At 27.0% G+C, this 11,063-nt stretch overlaps 3 protein-coding genes across 5 annotated transcripts in view; all 3 read right to left on the bottom strand.

Moving 5' to 3' along the window:
* LOC102676931 (gustatory receptor for sugar taste 64f-like) overlaps positions 1 to 2,871 on the bottom strand; it is a 3,774-nt gene extending 903 nt beyond the window's left edge. Inside the window, exons 1-7 of the mRNA XM_006621991.2 lie at positions 2,645 to 2,871; positions 2,328 to 2,559; positions 1,545 to 1,680; positions 994 to 1,190; positions 807 to 898; positions 454 to 674; positions 19 to 187 (exon numbers count right to left, since the gene is read on the bottom strand). Of these exons, the coding sequence (XP_006622054.1) occupies positions 19 to 187; positions 454 to 674; positions 807 to 898; positions 994 to 1,190; positions 1,545 to 1,680; positions 2,328 to 2,559; positions 2,645 to 2,863 (1,266 nt within the window). The 5' untranslated portion in view covers positions 2,864 to 2,871. The remainder of the gene's footprint in view (positions 1 to 18; positions 188 to 453; positions 675 to 806; positions 899 to 993; positions 1,191 to 1,544; positions 1,681 to 2,327; positions 2,560 to 2,644) is intronic.
* A 3,212-nt stretch (positions 2,872 to 6,083) lies between these two features.
* On the bottom strand, positions 6,084 to 6,908 carry LOC102677173 (28S ribosomal protein S14, mitochondrial). The gene is made up of 3 exons (XM_006621993.2): positions 6,769 to 6,908; positions 6,521 to 6,661; positions 6,084 to 6,397 (listed from the first exon to the last, which is right to left on the bottom strand). Exons 1-3 carry the CDS (start codon positions 6,841 to 6,843, stop codon positions 6,212 to 6,214), a joined length of 402 nt encoding a protein of 133 aa, XP_006622056.1. The 5' UTR covers positions 6,844 to 6,908; the 3' UTR covers positions 6,084 to 6,211.
* A 370-nt stretch (positions 6,909 to 7,278) lies between these two features.
* LOC102677306 (elongation factor 1-alpha) overlaps positions 7,279 to 11,063 on the bottom strand; it is a 4,886-nt gene continuing 1,101 nt past the window's right edge. For all 3 annotated transcript variants that reach the window (XM_006621994.2, XM_006621995.1, XM_006621996.1), the window contains exons 2-5: positions 10,183 to 10,360; positions 9,390 to 9,998; positions 8,917 to 9,192; positions 7,279 to 8,633 (exon numbers count right to left, since the gene is read on the bottom strand). In XM_006621994.2, the coding sequence (XP_006622057.1) occupies positions 8,277 to 8,633; positions 8,917 to 9,192; positions 9,390 to 9,998; positions 10,183 to 10,326 (1,386 nt within the window). In that variant the 5' untranslated portion in view covers positions 10,327 to 10,360 and the 3' untranslated portion in view covers positions 7,279 to 8,276. The remainder of the gene's footprint in view (positions 8,634 to 8,916; positions 9,193 to 9,389; positions 9,999 to 10,182; positions 10,361 to 11,063) is intronic.

The raw sequence follows: 11,063 nt of genomic DNA, 5'->3' as shown, positions 1-11,063 counted from the left end.
ATATAAATGTACATTTACCTCGACGCTATAACTAGATGTCGAGCAATTATACAAATAAGGTAATGCTTGCTTGCTCTGATCGTGTATTCTAGCAGTAAGTAAGGTAACAGCGCACGTGCGACAGATAAGGAAAGCGAAGGAACCAAAGAAGTAAGCCTCGCTCAATACACTGTTTTTATCTGATATGCTTTAAAACAAAAATAGAATAAAAGTTAATGCATAATCGATTTGATTTGAATAAATCAATCGTATGTAAGAAAATAAAATAATTTTCTAGCAATTCTTTAATTTCTTTAGTTCGTTTTTCGAATATTTTTTATCTTTAAAAAAAATTTCCTTCTCCAGTTTGTTTTCTAGGATCAAATTTAATGAATGATAGATTCAAATTTAGGAAACAAAATCAATCATAAACGCCAATTTAATATTATATATATTTTTATGTAATATACATACGATAAGCCGTTTAATAATTGAAGACAAATGAAGTACACATTGTTTGCAAAAGATAAAAGGATTATTGGAGAAATGTGATCGTCCACTTTTTTCACAATGCAACTCAATATCGCATAATCCTCCCGAAGTTCGCGCCAATTAAACGTCGTTTGACATTTCGTCATCGTAATTGCTAATTTCTTGTTCAAAGATTTATATCTTTCAGCCAAACCAGTAGCAACCTGAAAATAATAAATAACAAATATGAATTAATTAAAGATTGAATATAATATTATCAACGTGAACATAATTATTTAAATTACTCTTTGTATAATAAATTGTAAAATGCATAATTATTCGATTATTCGACTTACAAGCATGATGAATAAATCTGTAAAGTTCCATGTGAAAGTCGCTATTTTGCTAACGACAAAGACATACAAACCGTAAACAAAGTTATAATTCACTGAAAACAAACATACAACTTTAATTAAATAGCGATATCGTTTCTACGATATTCGATAATTTGATTTCATTTTTTTATTAAATAAAGTGACTCACATGTGTCGAAAATGAACGAATGGGATCGTAATGTGTATATCTCCAAGAAGTTGTGAAACGTCGAATTTGATTCGTTCCACTCGTAACCATCGATATTGTTAAATATACTTAGAACATGTTCTATAAGAGACAAAACAAGCACCATTGTGCTTATAATAAAAAATTTCCATCGAAGCCGTGTGGGTTCTGTCGAATTGCTGAGGATCAGGAAGATGAATGAAACATTTATTTTATATTTTATCACGTATTATTTTTGAGAAATTTGAGTCAACAAATTTCTTTCTCTGCCTGGACAAAATAATAAATAAGCATTTAAAAAGAAAAAAAACGATATGTCTCTCTTTTCAAGGAAAAAACTTGCAATCAAGGATATGATTATCTGGAAATCTCGCGGTATCGCATTTGCACGCTAAAATAAACTAATTATCGTAGTTTCCTGGACGATTAATAGGTATCTAAAGCTCGCGTGTACAGCAGATAAGCGGCAAACAACACGATTAACAAACTCACGAATAGTGGCAAGCTTTTGCATATACGAACGCGATATCGACCTGTCTATATATCGTTCCATAGCTCTCCATTCGTACTGAAGAGATACCCAGCGTGAAGATAATGAGAAAAATAAGATGCTGCCCACCAGACTGTTCCCATAGAACACCGCACCGACTGTCGCTGCACCTAAGCCACCTGGGATGAAACATGATAGGTTATCCTGTTTCGTTTTTATCACATTAATCCATCACAAAGAAAATAAGAGATGTCACGTTTTAACATAATGTCTCACGCAATTATCATCGATTCCAGATTCAAAAGTCAATATTATTTTATATACACGTATTATGTGCATTGTTTCGAAATTTAGAAAATTAATAAAGAAAAAATATTTTATCATTTAAATAGCGCAACACTTTGACATTAGAATAACAATTTATTTTGATAAAAAATTGTGATAGAATAGAAGTTTCATAGAATATCTCAAAAATGTTGGAACATCCGTAAACTGAAAATATCTAGACAACAGGTAGCCAACTGTCGCAGCTCGACTAGGCTACGTGCTCTGTGATTGGCCAATATTTTCTGTTAATAATTCGTTAATAAAATCATAACGAATGGAATCTATAGTTTACAAATATTACAACATTTTTGGGACATCTTATATATATATATAATATATATATATAAATTTTAATATTAAAAGTAACAAATCGAAGATAATCGTAACTAAAACTAGTTTAATTCATTTCTTTTCTTAAACTTATATCAGTTTTAAAAAAGCAAATGTTGAATCGTGTATGTTTATTGCAATACGTATACGATGTAAATTATTCACTTACCACGAATCTGAAATGTACTGACGTTAAAAGTTTTCAACATATGTATCACCGATATAATCGTCATAAACGAAACCATTAAAGCGATGAAACCTGAGTATATAGTGATAAATGAAAATATTTTGAATTGAAGTTTTGATAGCGACGAAGATCCAACTCCGCATACTGGAAATATGCCGAATATTTGAGCGACCTTTAAAACAGGGCCGATTGCACAGTGAAAATTCTCTAATGCCTAAGTAAGTAAACGAACAAATTTGCGAATAAGATCATTTGAAATTTAAATCATTTCCTTTTCGAATTAACGAACAAATTCTCACTTCGCTATCTCTGAAATAATTTCGTTCGCCTCGAGATCGCTTGGTGGACAAATCGTTCTCTCGATTCGCGCTTATATCCTCGATATCATTGTCATCCTTGTGATATATGACAGAGGACCATATCTTCAAATTGGAACCTTTGCCTTTGCCTTTCGGTATTTCACCCAAATCATTTTTTGTTTTTAACATCATAAGTTGGATTTGATCCTCCGAATGCATGTTTAGGTATTACAACTTATTTATATTACATCGTGCATCTAATACGATCCCGTTGAAATATGTCATCAATGATCCTGTGAAGAGTTATTAAAAAATGATGAAAGTGGCTAATTTAATTTCAGAAAAGAAAAAAAAAAGAATGTTATTAATATAGAATCGAGGAAACATCCACGCCCATCGAGAAAAGCAACAATAATGAGAAAATAAAATAGATACGACGTAATCATGGGCGTATTCCCATTTGGATCTATCATTTTTTTGATACATTGCATGGTAACAATATTACTTTTTCATTATTTCTCTTTTAAATTTGCTTAATTATATTTTTCTTATGATTTTACTAAGCAAATTAATAACTATTTTTTTTCTTTTTTATTTAATATTTTTCTTTAAATAAAATATTAAAAAATCTTCATTAATATCATGCATCCTTGACAATATTCTACGAGTTAATATTTTTTTTATCGCATCCTGAGTGAATATTTCTTCTTTTCAGAAACACGAGCTAATAATGTCTCATTTTTCGAAATCATGAAAAGATTGTATTACGTTAAATCCCACGTAAAATTAAGCGATAAATTTCAATAGACTTTTGTCTGCGAAAGTAGCATCGTCACGAAACCTGTGGTAGTGCAATTAATTACCAAGCATTGTGGACATTCTAACGGTATGACGCATGTTCTGAGACAACCGATCCCAATGATGCATTATATTCCAGGAAGGGGTTGACTTTGTGTTTATCTAGGATGCAAAGTAACAATGTTGACACTGCAAAGTCTTGTTAATTTACGACATTTTCTTTTCCCGTACATTATATTTCCTGTTTTTAAAGAATTATTGAAAGATAGCCAAGATTCAATTTCGACAATATATTTCATTCAAATATATTTTATTGTATTATATTTTTAAAGAAAATTAAATAATAATGTTCTTGAATGCAATTAGATTGAATTAACGATGTATAAAAGTAATGGCGAATGAAATAGAGTTTGATCTAACAAAACATTTATTGATACACGTGACGATCGTAATAATTATTGCATCAATTTTTTAAATAAAAATGCTAATTTTTTTATATATTTTAATCACATTTTAAACGTTAAAAATACGATAAAATTAAAAACAAAAATAAAACTAGACAAGATGATAAGGGATGCACTCTTCTAGTTACTATCTACTAGTTAATAAACTGTTGAGAATAGATAACTGATATCATTTATCGAATAAGTTCAATAAAAGGGTGATATTAAACTTATATTGATAAAAATTTCGAAATACAAATGTATTCGTACACGAAATGCTTTATCGATTATAATTATTTTAAATATATTTTCATAATTCAAAGGGCAAAAAATTACTTGCAAAATTCATTATTTTGAAATTATCGATAATATTTTGAATATTATCGAGTTAAAACATGTAAAATACATTTGGATGAATTGATTTCATGTATAACCATTTCAATTTTAAAAATATACGTAGGAACAAGGTATCCATACTTCAATCATAAAACTCTTAATTAGGATAGAAATTTGCATATTCAAATATGGAACGTATTTGGCGAGAAATCAGAGAAAATATTCCAAGATATGAAATTTATAAAAGATTAAGTATTATACTGCAAAATAGTATTATATTATACATTTATATATTTTTTAATTTTATTTAATAAAATTTTCATCTTTCTTTTTTAAAATAAGTATCGAATATAATTGGCATTAAAGAATTTGAAATTTCTATTTTATTTATATGATTCTTCAGACAGTGATTTATTGAAGCATTTCTTTAAGAAACAATAAAAGATTTTATATCAGAAAAGCCAATAATAATCAAAAGATAGAACAAAAAGTCATTGTGTAGTTAAATTTGTGCTCCATACATTGTTGACGTAATACTTATTTTACTATTTTATTTTTTTACTTACAATTAAATGACCTTGCATTGGTGGTTGTTGAAATCATCCGAAATTTTAATTTTTCATTAAAAATAACAAAATATAGTATATTATTTAAACAAAATATAAATAATTTTGAAATTTCTGAAAATATTCCATGTATAAAGAAATTATTAACATATCATATCCTTCCTTCATACTTTATCTTTATTTTGTGAATACAGTTTTATTATAACTTTTTTTAGAATAATATTGAAATGTTTAAAATTATGTAATATATTTTAAAATAATATTAAAAAAATATTTTTTCATATTTAAAAAAAAATTTATTATTCTTAATAATTCAAGTTTAATTTTAGAAAATTTTATTTCAAATACTTACTATATATGTGTGCATGAATTGACCATTCATGATTCTGATATTTTTAATGTTCTGAAGAATGTGATTTATGAATAATGATATCGAATGCAACAAATCAAATTTTAACAAGATTAAAAAAGAATCCACTGCTCGAGTATGTCAATGTATACTACCGCGTGAAAAGATTCTCGATTCAGAAGAAGTGAACTACAAACTCGGACCTGCGCTATACATGCCTGATCAGATAAACGTTTATACTACTAATTTTACACGCTTACTTAGTAAGCTAAACAAGTAAAAAAATAATTATAAATTTAAACATGAATTATGTACTATGACTGTTAATCTCATCCATTTTATATATATAAAATTTTAACTTTATACTAAAATATTTATTTTTCTTTGACTTTATTTATTTAATTATAAAAGAAAAAAATTCCTATAAATATGCGATTATTTATTTCTATTTAAGTATCAAATTTTTTATATTTTTTTTTATGATTGTCCTTTTTTCTGTATAAATCTTAATAAAATTTAAAAAAATGTTTTCTTTATAATTTATTATTATATATTTACAAATTTGTGTATATTGCTAAAATTTATATTTATATACAAAATATATATAAATTTGTACATAAATATATTTATATACAAAATATATATAAATTTGTACATAAATATATTTATATACAAAATTTATATTATATACAAAATATGTAAATTAAAATGTAAATAAATAAAATGTAATCTTTATTAATAAATTTTTGATACAAATAAATAAATAATTAATAATCAATTTATATCTATTTTTCATTATGTCTAGAATTAGGAAACAATAAATGTAATATATTTAATTTGTTTATTATCTTATTTGTTAAGTAAATAATTTTTGAAAACATTTTTCTTTAAATATTATTTGTTAATTTATGGAAAATTTTATTTTTTAATAAAATAACTTTCCTATGTTCTTTTTATTAATCATTATATTTATTTAATAATCTTTTATCTTACTATAATTAAAATATTTTGTATTTATTTCATAATTATTTTGAAAGTACTATGAATGAAAGTACTAACATAAAGTTTTACTTTTCTACCAAATTGCACGTTGTACACCAGATAGTTTATTATAATCAGCCAAATGTCGAAACATAATTCGTGATATTCTCCATCTCAGAACATTACCACGTGGACGAGAAGTTAATATACAGCGTGATTGTATCTGTCTTAAAGCAGTTTGACGAGGAATTTTTTCATCCATTTCTTTACTAACAACTTCCTGAAAATAAAGTAAATAAATTAAAATTACTATAATGTTATTTAAGTATTATAAAATAAATTTCTTGATATAAGATTAAGATATTATATATTTTTAAGGTTATATAAATTACATATAATATACCCGTAATTCAGCTGGTAAAATATTATTCCTTTTCATAGCTAATAATCGTAATCGTTCAGGAGCATATTTTTCTATCAATTTTCTTCGTTTATTATCACGAATCATCCAGCGACCAATATTGTTATTACGTATTTGTTGAAACTAAATGAAGAATGTAGTAAAAATAAATTACATGAGAATCTAATTTTTATATATAAGAAGAAAAAATATCATTATAATAAAATGATTAAAAATTTATTTTTACTTACATTATAGGCTATAAAATTTGTATTACTTGAAAGAAAATTTGAACATTTTAACAAACCATTCCTTATAGCAGCCATATTTGGTTCAACAGCTGTTCTTCATAAAATTCACATACTAGAAAACATATATACATATATATACATAAATATATACATATATTGCATATATAAGGATATATTTATTAATATTTTATGATTATTTATTTAAATTTCATTGTATTTTTCAAAATGAAAAGAAAAATAAAATTTTTATAGATAACAAAAAAAAATAGAAAATTTATTATTTATTTAGAAAAATAATTATATATTATTGTTAATTATATTAATTATGTATATTTTATACAAATACAGCTATTATTAATTTTAAAAAAATTTTTTTTATTAATTATACAAATTTTCAAAATAAATTTTTACATATAAATAGTATTTTATAATTTTAACTTTTTCTTTTAATACTTAAATATAAAATATATTTCTAAAGAATAAAGGATTCTATAATAATATGACACAATATAATGTTTCCGTAGCTCCTTTATTTTTTATTATTGTTATTTATATGTATGTACAGAAAACCGTTGTTAACCAATTTCAATCGGAAAATCGCGGATAAAAGTGCTGAACCATTGCAGATCATATTTCCGCACATACTTTTTTTAACATATAATGTGTAAAAAGATAAGGTAAATCTTTGTAAAGACATATATCGTAGAAAAATGTTGTGTATATAGTATAGCAGTTCAATTCCTCACCTAGTCAGGTAATTGGAAAGTAATAAAAAAACAGGTCCCATTTTCTCCCAACCAAATTCGTATTGGAACTACTACTTTTTCTTTTTCTGCTATTCAATCTTTTTTTTTTACATCAATGTATCCCAACTCATAGTTAAAAATTTAAAAAATTGTTAATATTCTTCAATTAATTTTTTACAAATAATATCAGAAATATGAAGCATTTTACAATAAGGATGGCGATGATTAATTAATAATGACGGCAAAAAAATAATAATGAATGTTTTTCGAATATCGCAGATATAGGATTTATTTCCGTATAATAATTAGAAAATATAATTAAGCCGAGCTAAATTATGTTTTTGATGTTTTCATGTAAAACAGATATTACAAGTAGCTTTCCATAGTTCACTTTCTTTTCTCATGGAACTCGCGAGGCGAGAAAAGCATTGCTTATATACCATTGTCGATCATTCTTACCTTTCCTACGAAATTCTTTACGGTGAGAAAAGTGACGGAGTAACCATTTTGATAAATGGAATATACGAATATCAAAAAAATATGGCGAACGTGCAATTACATGCACAATAAATGCCAGTCGTCGCGATTCTTTACCGATTTTATTACTCTTAATCATTAGTCGCGATTTCGTTGAAAATATTTCAGTCTCCAATGGCAATAATGTAGCGCTGTTCTCGTACGAGAAACGTGAAGAAAGAAGGTAAACTACTTCAGCTACTATACGCCGAAGCCCATCTGGCGATACACATGTACGGAAACTAGTTATTTCTTTTTCTGGGCCTTCTCGGCAGCCTTGGTGACCTTGCCAGCAGCGTCCTTGAAAGTTACAGCTTTTATAACGCCAACAGCTACCGTTTGACGCATGTCACGAACAGCGAAACGCCCCAAAGGTGGAAATTCTTGGAAAGCCTCAACGCACATAGGCTTGCTTGGCACAAGCATAACGATGGCAGCATCTCCAGATTTGATGCTTTTCGGATTTTCTTCGGTGGTCTTTCCATTACGACGATCGCACTTCTCTTTGATGTCAGCGAACTTACATGCAATATGTGCAGTATGACAATCCAATACTGGTGTATAACCATTGCTGATTTGACCAGGGTGATTCAATACAATAACCTAAAATAAAAATAAAAAATATAAATAACTTTTCAAAAAATTAGATAAATATCTAAATATCTTATATATTTCTATCTATTTAATTTATATTATATTAATTTAAAATAGCACTCAGACGCCATCAACCATCAATAGATCCTAAGGATCTTCCGGTGGAAACCGCGAATGATGTTTAAAAATTCTCATCATTGTGCCAATTAATAAACAAGTAATAAACAATATTTTACTTAAAATTTGCAAAATTATTGTATTTTTAATTCTTAGCATTTCATAATATACATACTTGTGCAGTAAAATCAGCAGCACCTTTAGGTGGATTGTTCTTTGAATCACCAGCAACATAACCACGACGTAATTCTTTGACAGATACGTTCTTGACGTTAAAACCAACATTATCACCAGGAACAGCCTCTTGCAATGCTTCGTGATGCATTTCAACAGATTTGACTTCAGTAGTCAAACCGGCAGGGGCAAATGTGACAACCATACCTGGTTTCAACACACCAGTTTCGACACGACCAACTGGTACTGTTCCAATACCACCAATTTTATATACGTCCTGCAATCATATTTAATGCTATTATTACCAATTTTTTAATACAAACATAATTTTAAAAAATTTTATTTTAATCAGACATCTCTAACCATCACCAAATAATAAAATTCTCCGGTGGAAACCGCGAATGAGCAAATAATGATATCATCATAAAAAACAAATAAAAATTGATTACTTTTATATTTTACTAAGAAATCTACCTGAAGAGGAAGACGGAGAGCCTTGTCTGTAGGTCTAGTAGGTGGAAGAATAGCATCCAGCGCTTCAATGAGACATTTTCCTTCAACTTTTCCTTCTTTACGCTCAACAGTCCATCCCTTAAACCAAGGCATTTTTGAAGAAACTTCCAACATATTATCTCCATGCCAACCAGAAATTGGCACAAATGCAACTGCTGCTGGATTGTAACCAATTTTTTTAATGTAAGATGACACTTCCTTTTTAATTTCTTCAAATCGGGTTTCAGAATATGGTGGTTCAGTGGAGTCCATCTTGTTAACACCAACAATCAATTGTTTTACACCAAGAGTAAAAGCGAGCAAAGCATGCTCACGAGTTTGTCCATTCTTTGAAATGCCTGCTTCAAACTCTCCAGTACCAGCAGCAACAATCAATACAGCACAATCAGCCTGAGAGGTACCAGTAATCATGTTTTTGATGAAATCTCTGTGTCCAGGAGCATCAATAATAGTGACATAGTATTTTGACGTTTCGAATTTCCACAAAGCAATATCAATTGTAATACCACGTTCACGTTCAGCTTTTAGCTTATCCAATACCCAGGCATATTTGAAGGATCCTTTGCCCATCTAAAAATTAATTTGATTTTATTTAAAAATTTGTTATATATAAAATTCTTAATTATTTCAGATTAAAAATTATAATCATCACTATATGTATCAAAAAAAAAAAAAATCAACAATAATAAAAAAATTATAAAAAAATATCCTATTTTTTAAAATATATGTAATATTGTAAGAATTAATTACTTACTTCCTGGGCTTCCTTCTCGAATTTTTCAATGGTACGTTTATCAATACCACCACATTTGTAGATCAAATGACCAGTGGTGGTAGACTTGCCAGAGTCGACGTGTCCAATAACGACAATGTTAATATGAATCTTTTCTTTACCCATGATAAAGTTTTTATCGAGACTTTATTGGTTAACTCTGAAATAAATATAAAATATTAAAAAATAATAAATAAAATGAAATTTTTATTTTTTTTTTGAAAACAATTTTAATAAAGATTGTATTCATATATCTATGTAAAAAAATATTTCAATATTTATTTTGATAAAATATTTTTTTAATAATTGTTTTAAACTCTAAATTTTATTTAAAAAAATTAATTGAAGTTAATCATCATTTATTTTTATTAAGGAAGCAGCAGGTGTTCGAGTTAAGGTCCACGTGGCGGTATCTGAATATTCGAGAACGAAACTAGCAGCCATTTTGTACATGGTAAGAACATTACAGCGTTGCCACAATTGCTTGACGCTTACTGTTGCACAATGCTGTTATAAATTATCTTTAATAATTTCCAATAAACGAAATTGTGCTATATATGTACATATTTATTATACTAATTATACTTAGAAACGCGCTTTAAAAGTAATATATATATTTTAATTATAAATGAGTTCACTATTTCTTATAATATATTTTTATAATATTAGAATAGTGTAAGTTAAATTTAATATTAATTTAATACAAAAAAAGAAAAAAAAGAAATAAGAATATTAACAAATTGATAAATTATCACAAACACATAAAAAGCGATATATTATGCAATTGTTATAGTTTATTGTTCAATTATCAAGTTTATCACTTATCGTTCTTCGATATAATTTTCACTTGTTACCACTTTGAC

This window comes from Apis dorsata, unplaced genomic scaffold (genome assembly GCF_000469605.1).
Source record: "Apis dorsata unplaced genomic scaffold, Apis dorsata 1.3 scaffold_655, whole genome shotgun sequence".
NCBI lineage: Eukaryota > Metazoa > Arthropoda > Insecta > Hymenoptera > Apidae > Apis > Apis dorsata.
Note: the sequence above shows the minus strand (reverse complement) of the source record. Positions and strands in the feature narration are given on the sequence as shown.

Coding starts and splice junctions, on each gene's coding strand:
- LOC102677173 (XM_006621993.2), bottom strand. CDS start 6,843: ATGGCTGCTATAAGGAATGGTTTGTTAAAATGTTCAAATTTTCTTTCA. Junction 6,662..6,768: donor CAAATTTTATAGCCTATAAT/GTAAGTAAAAAT, acceptor TTCTTCATTTAG/TTTCAACAAATACGTAATAA. Junction 6,398..6,520: donor TTTTACCAGCTGAATTACGG/GTATATTATATG, acceptor CTTTATTTTCAG/GAAGTTGTTAGTAAAGAAAT.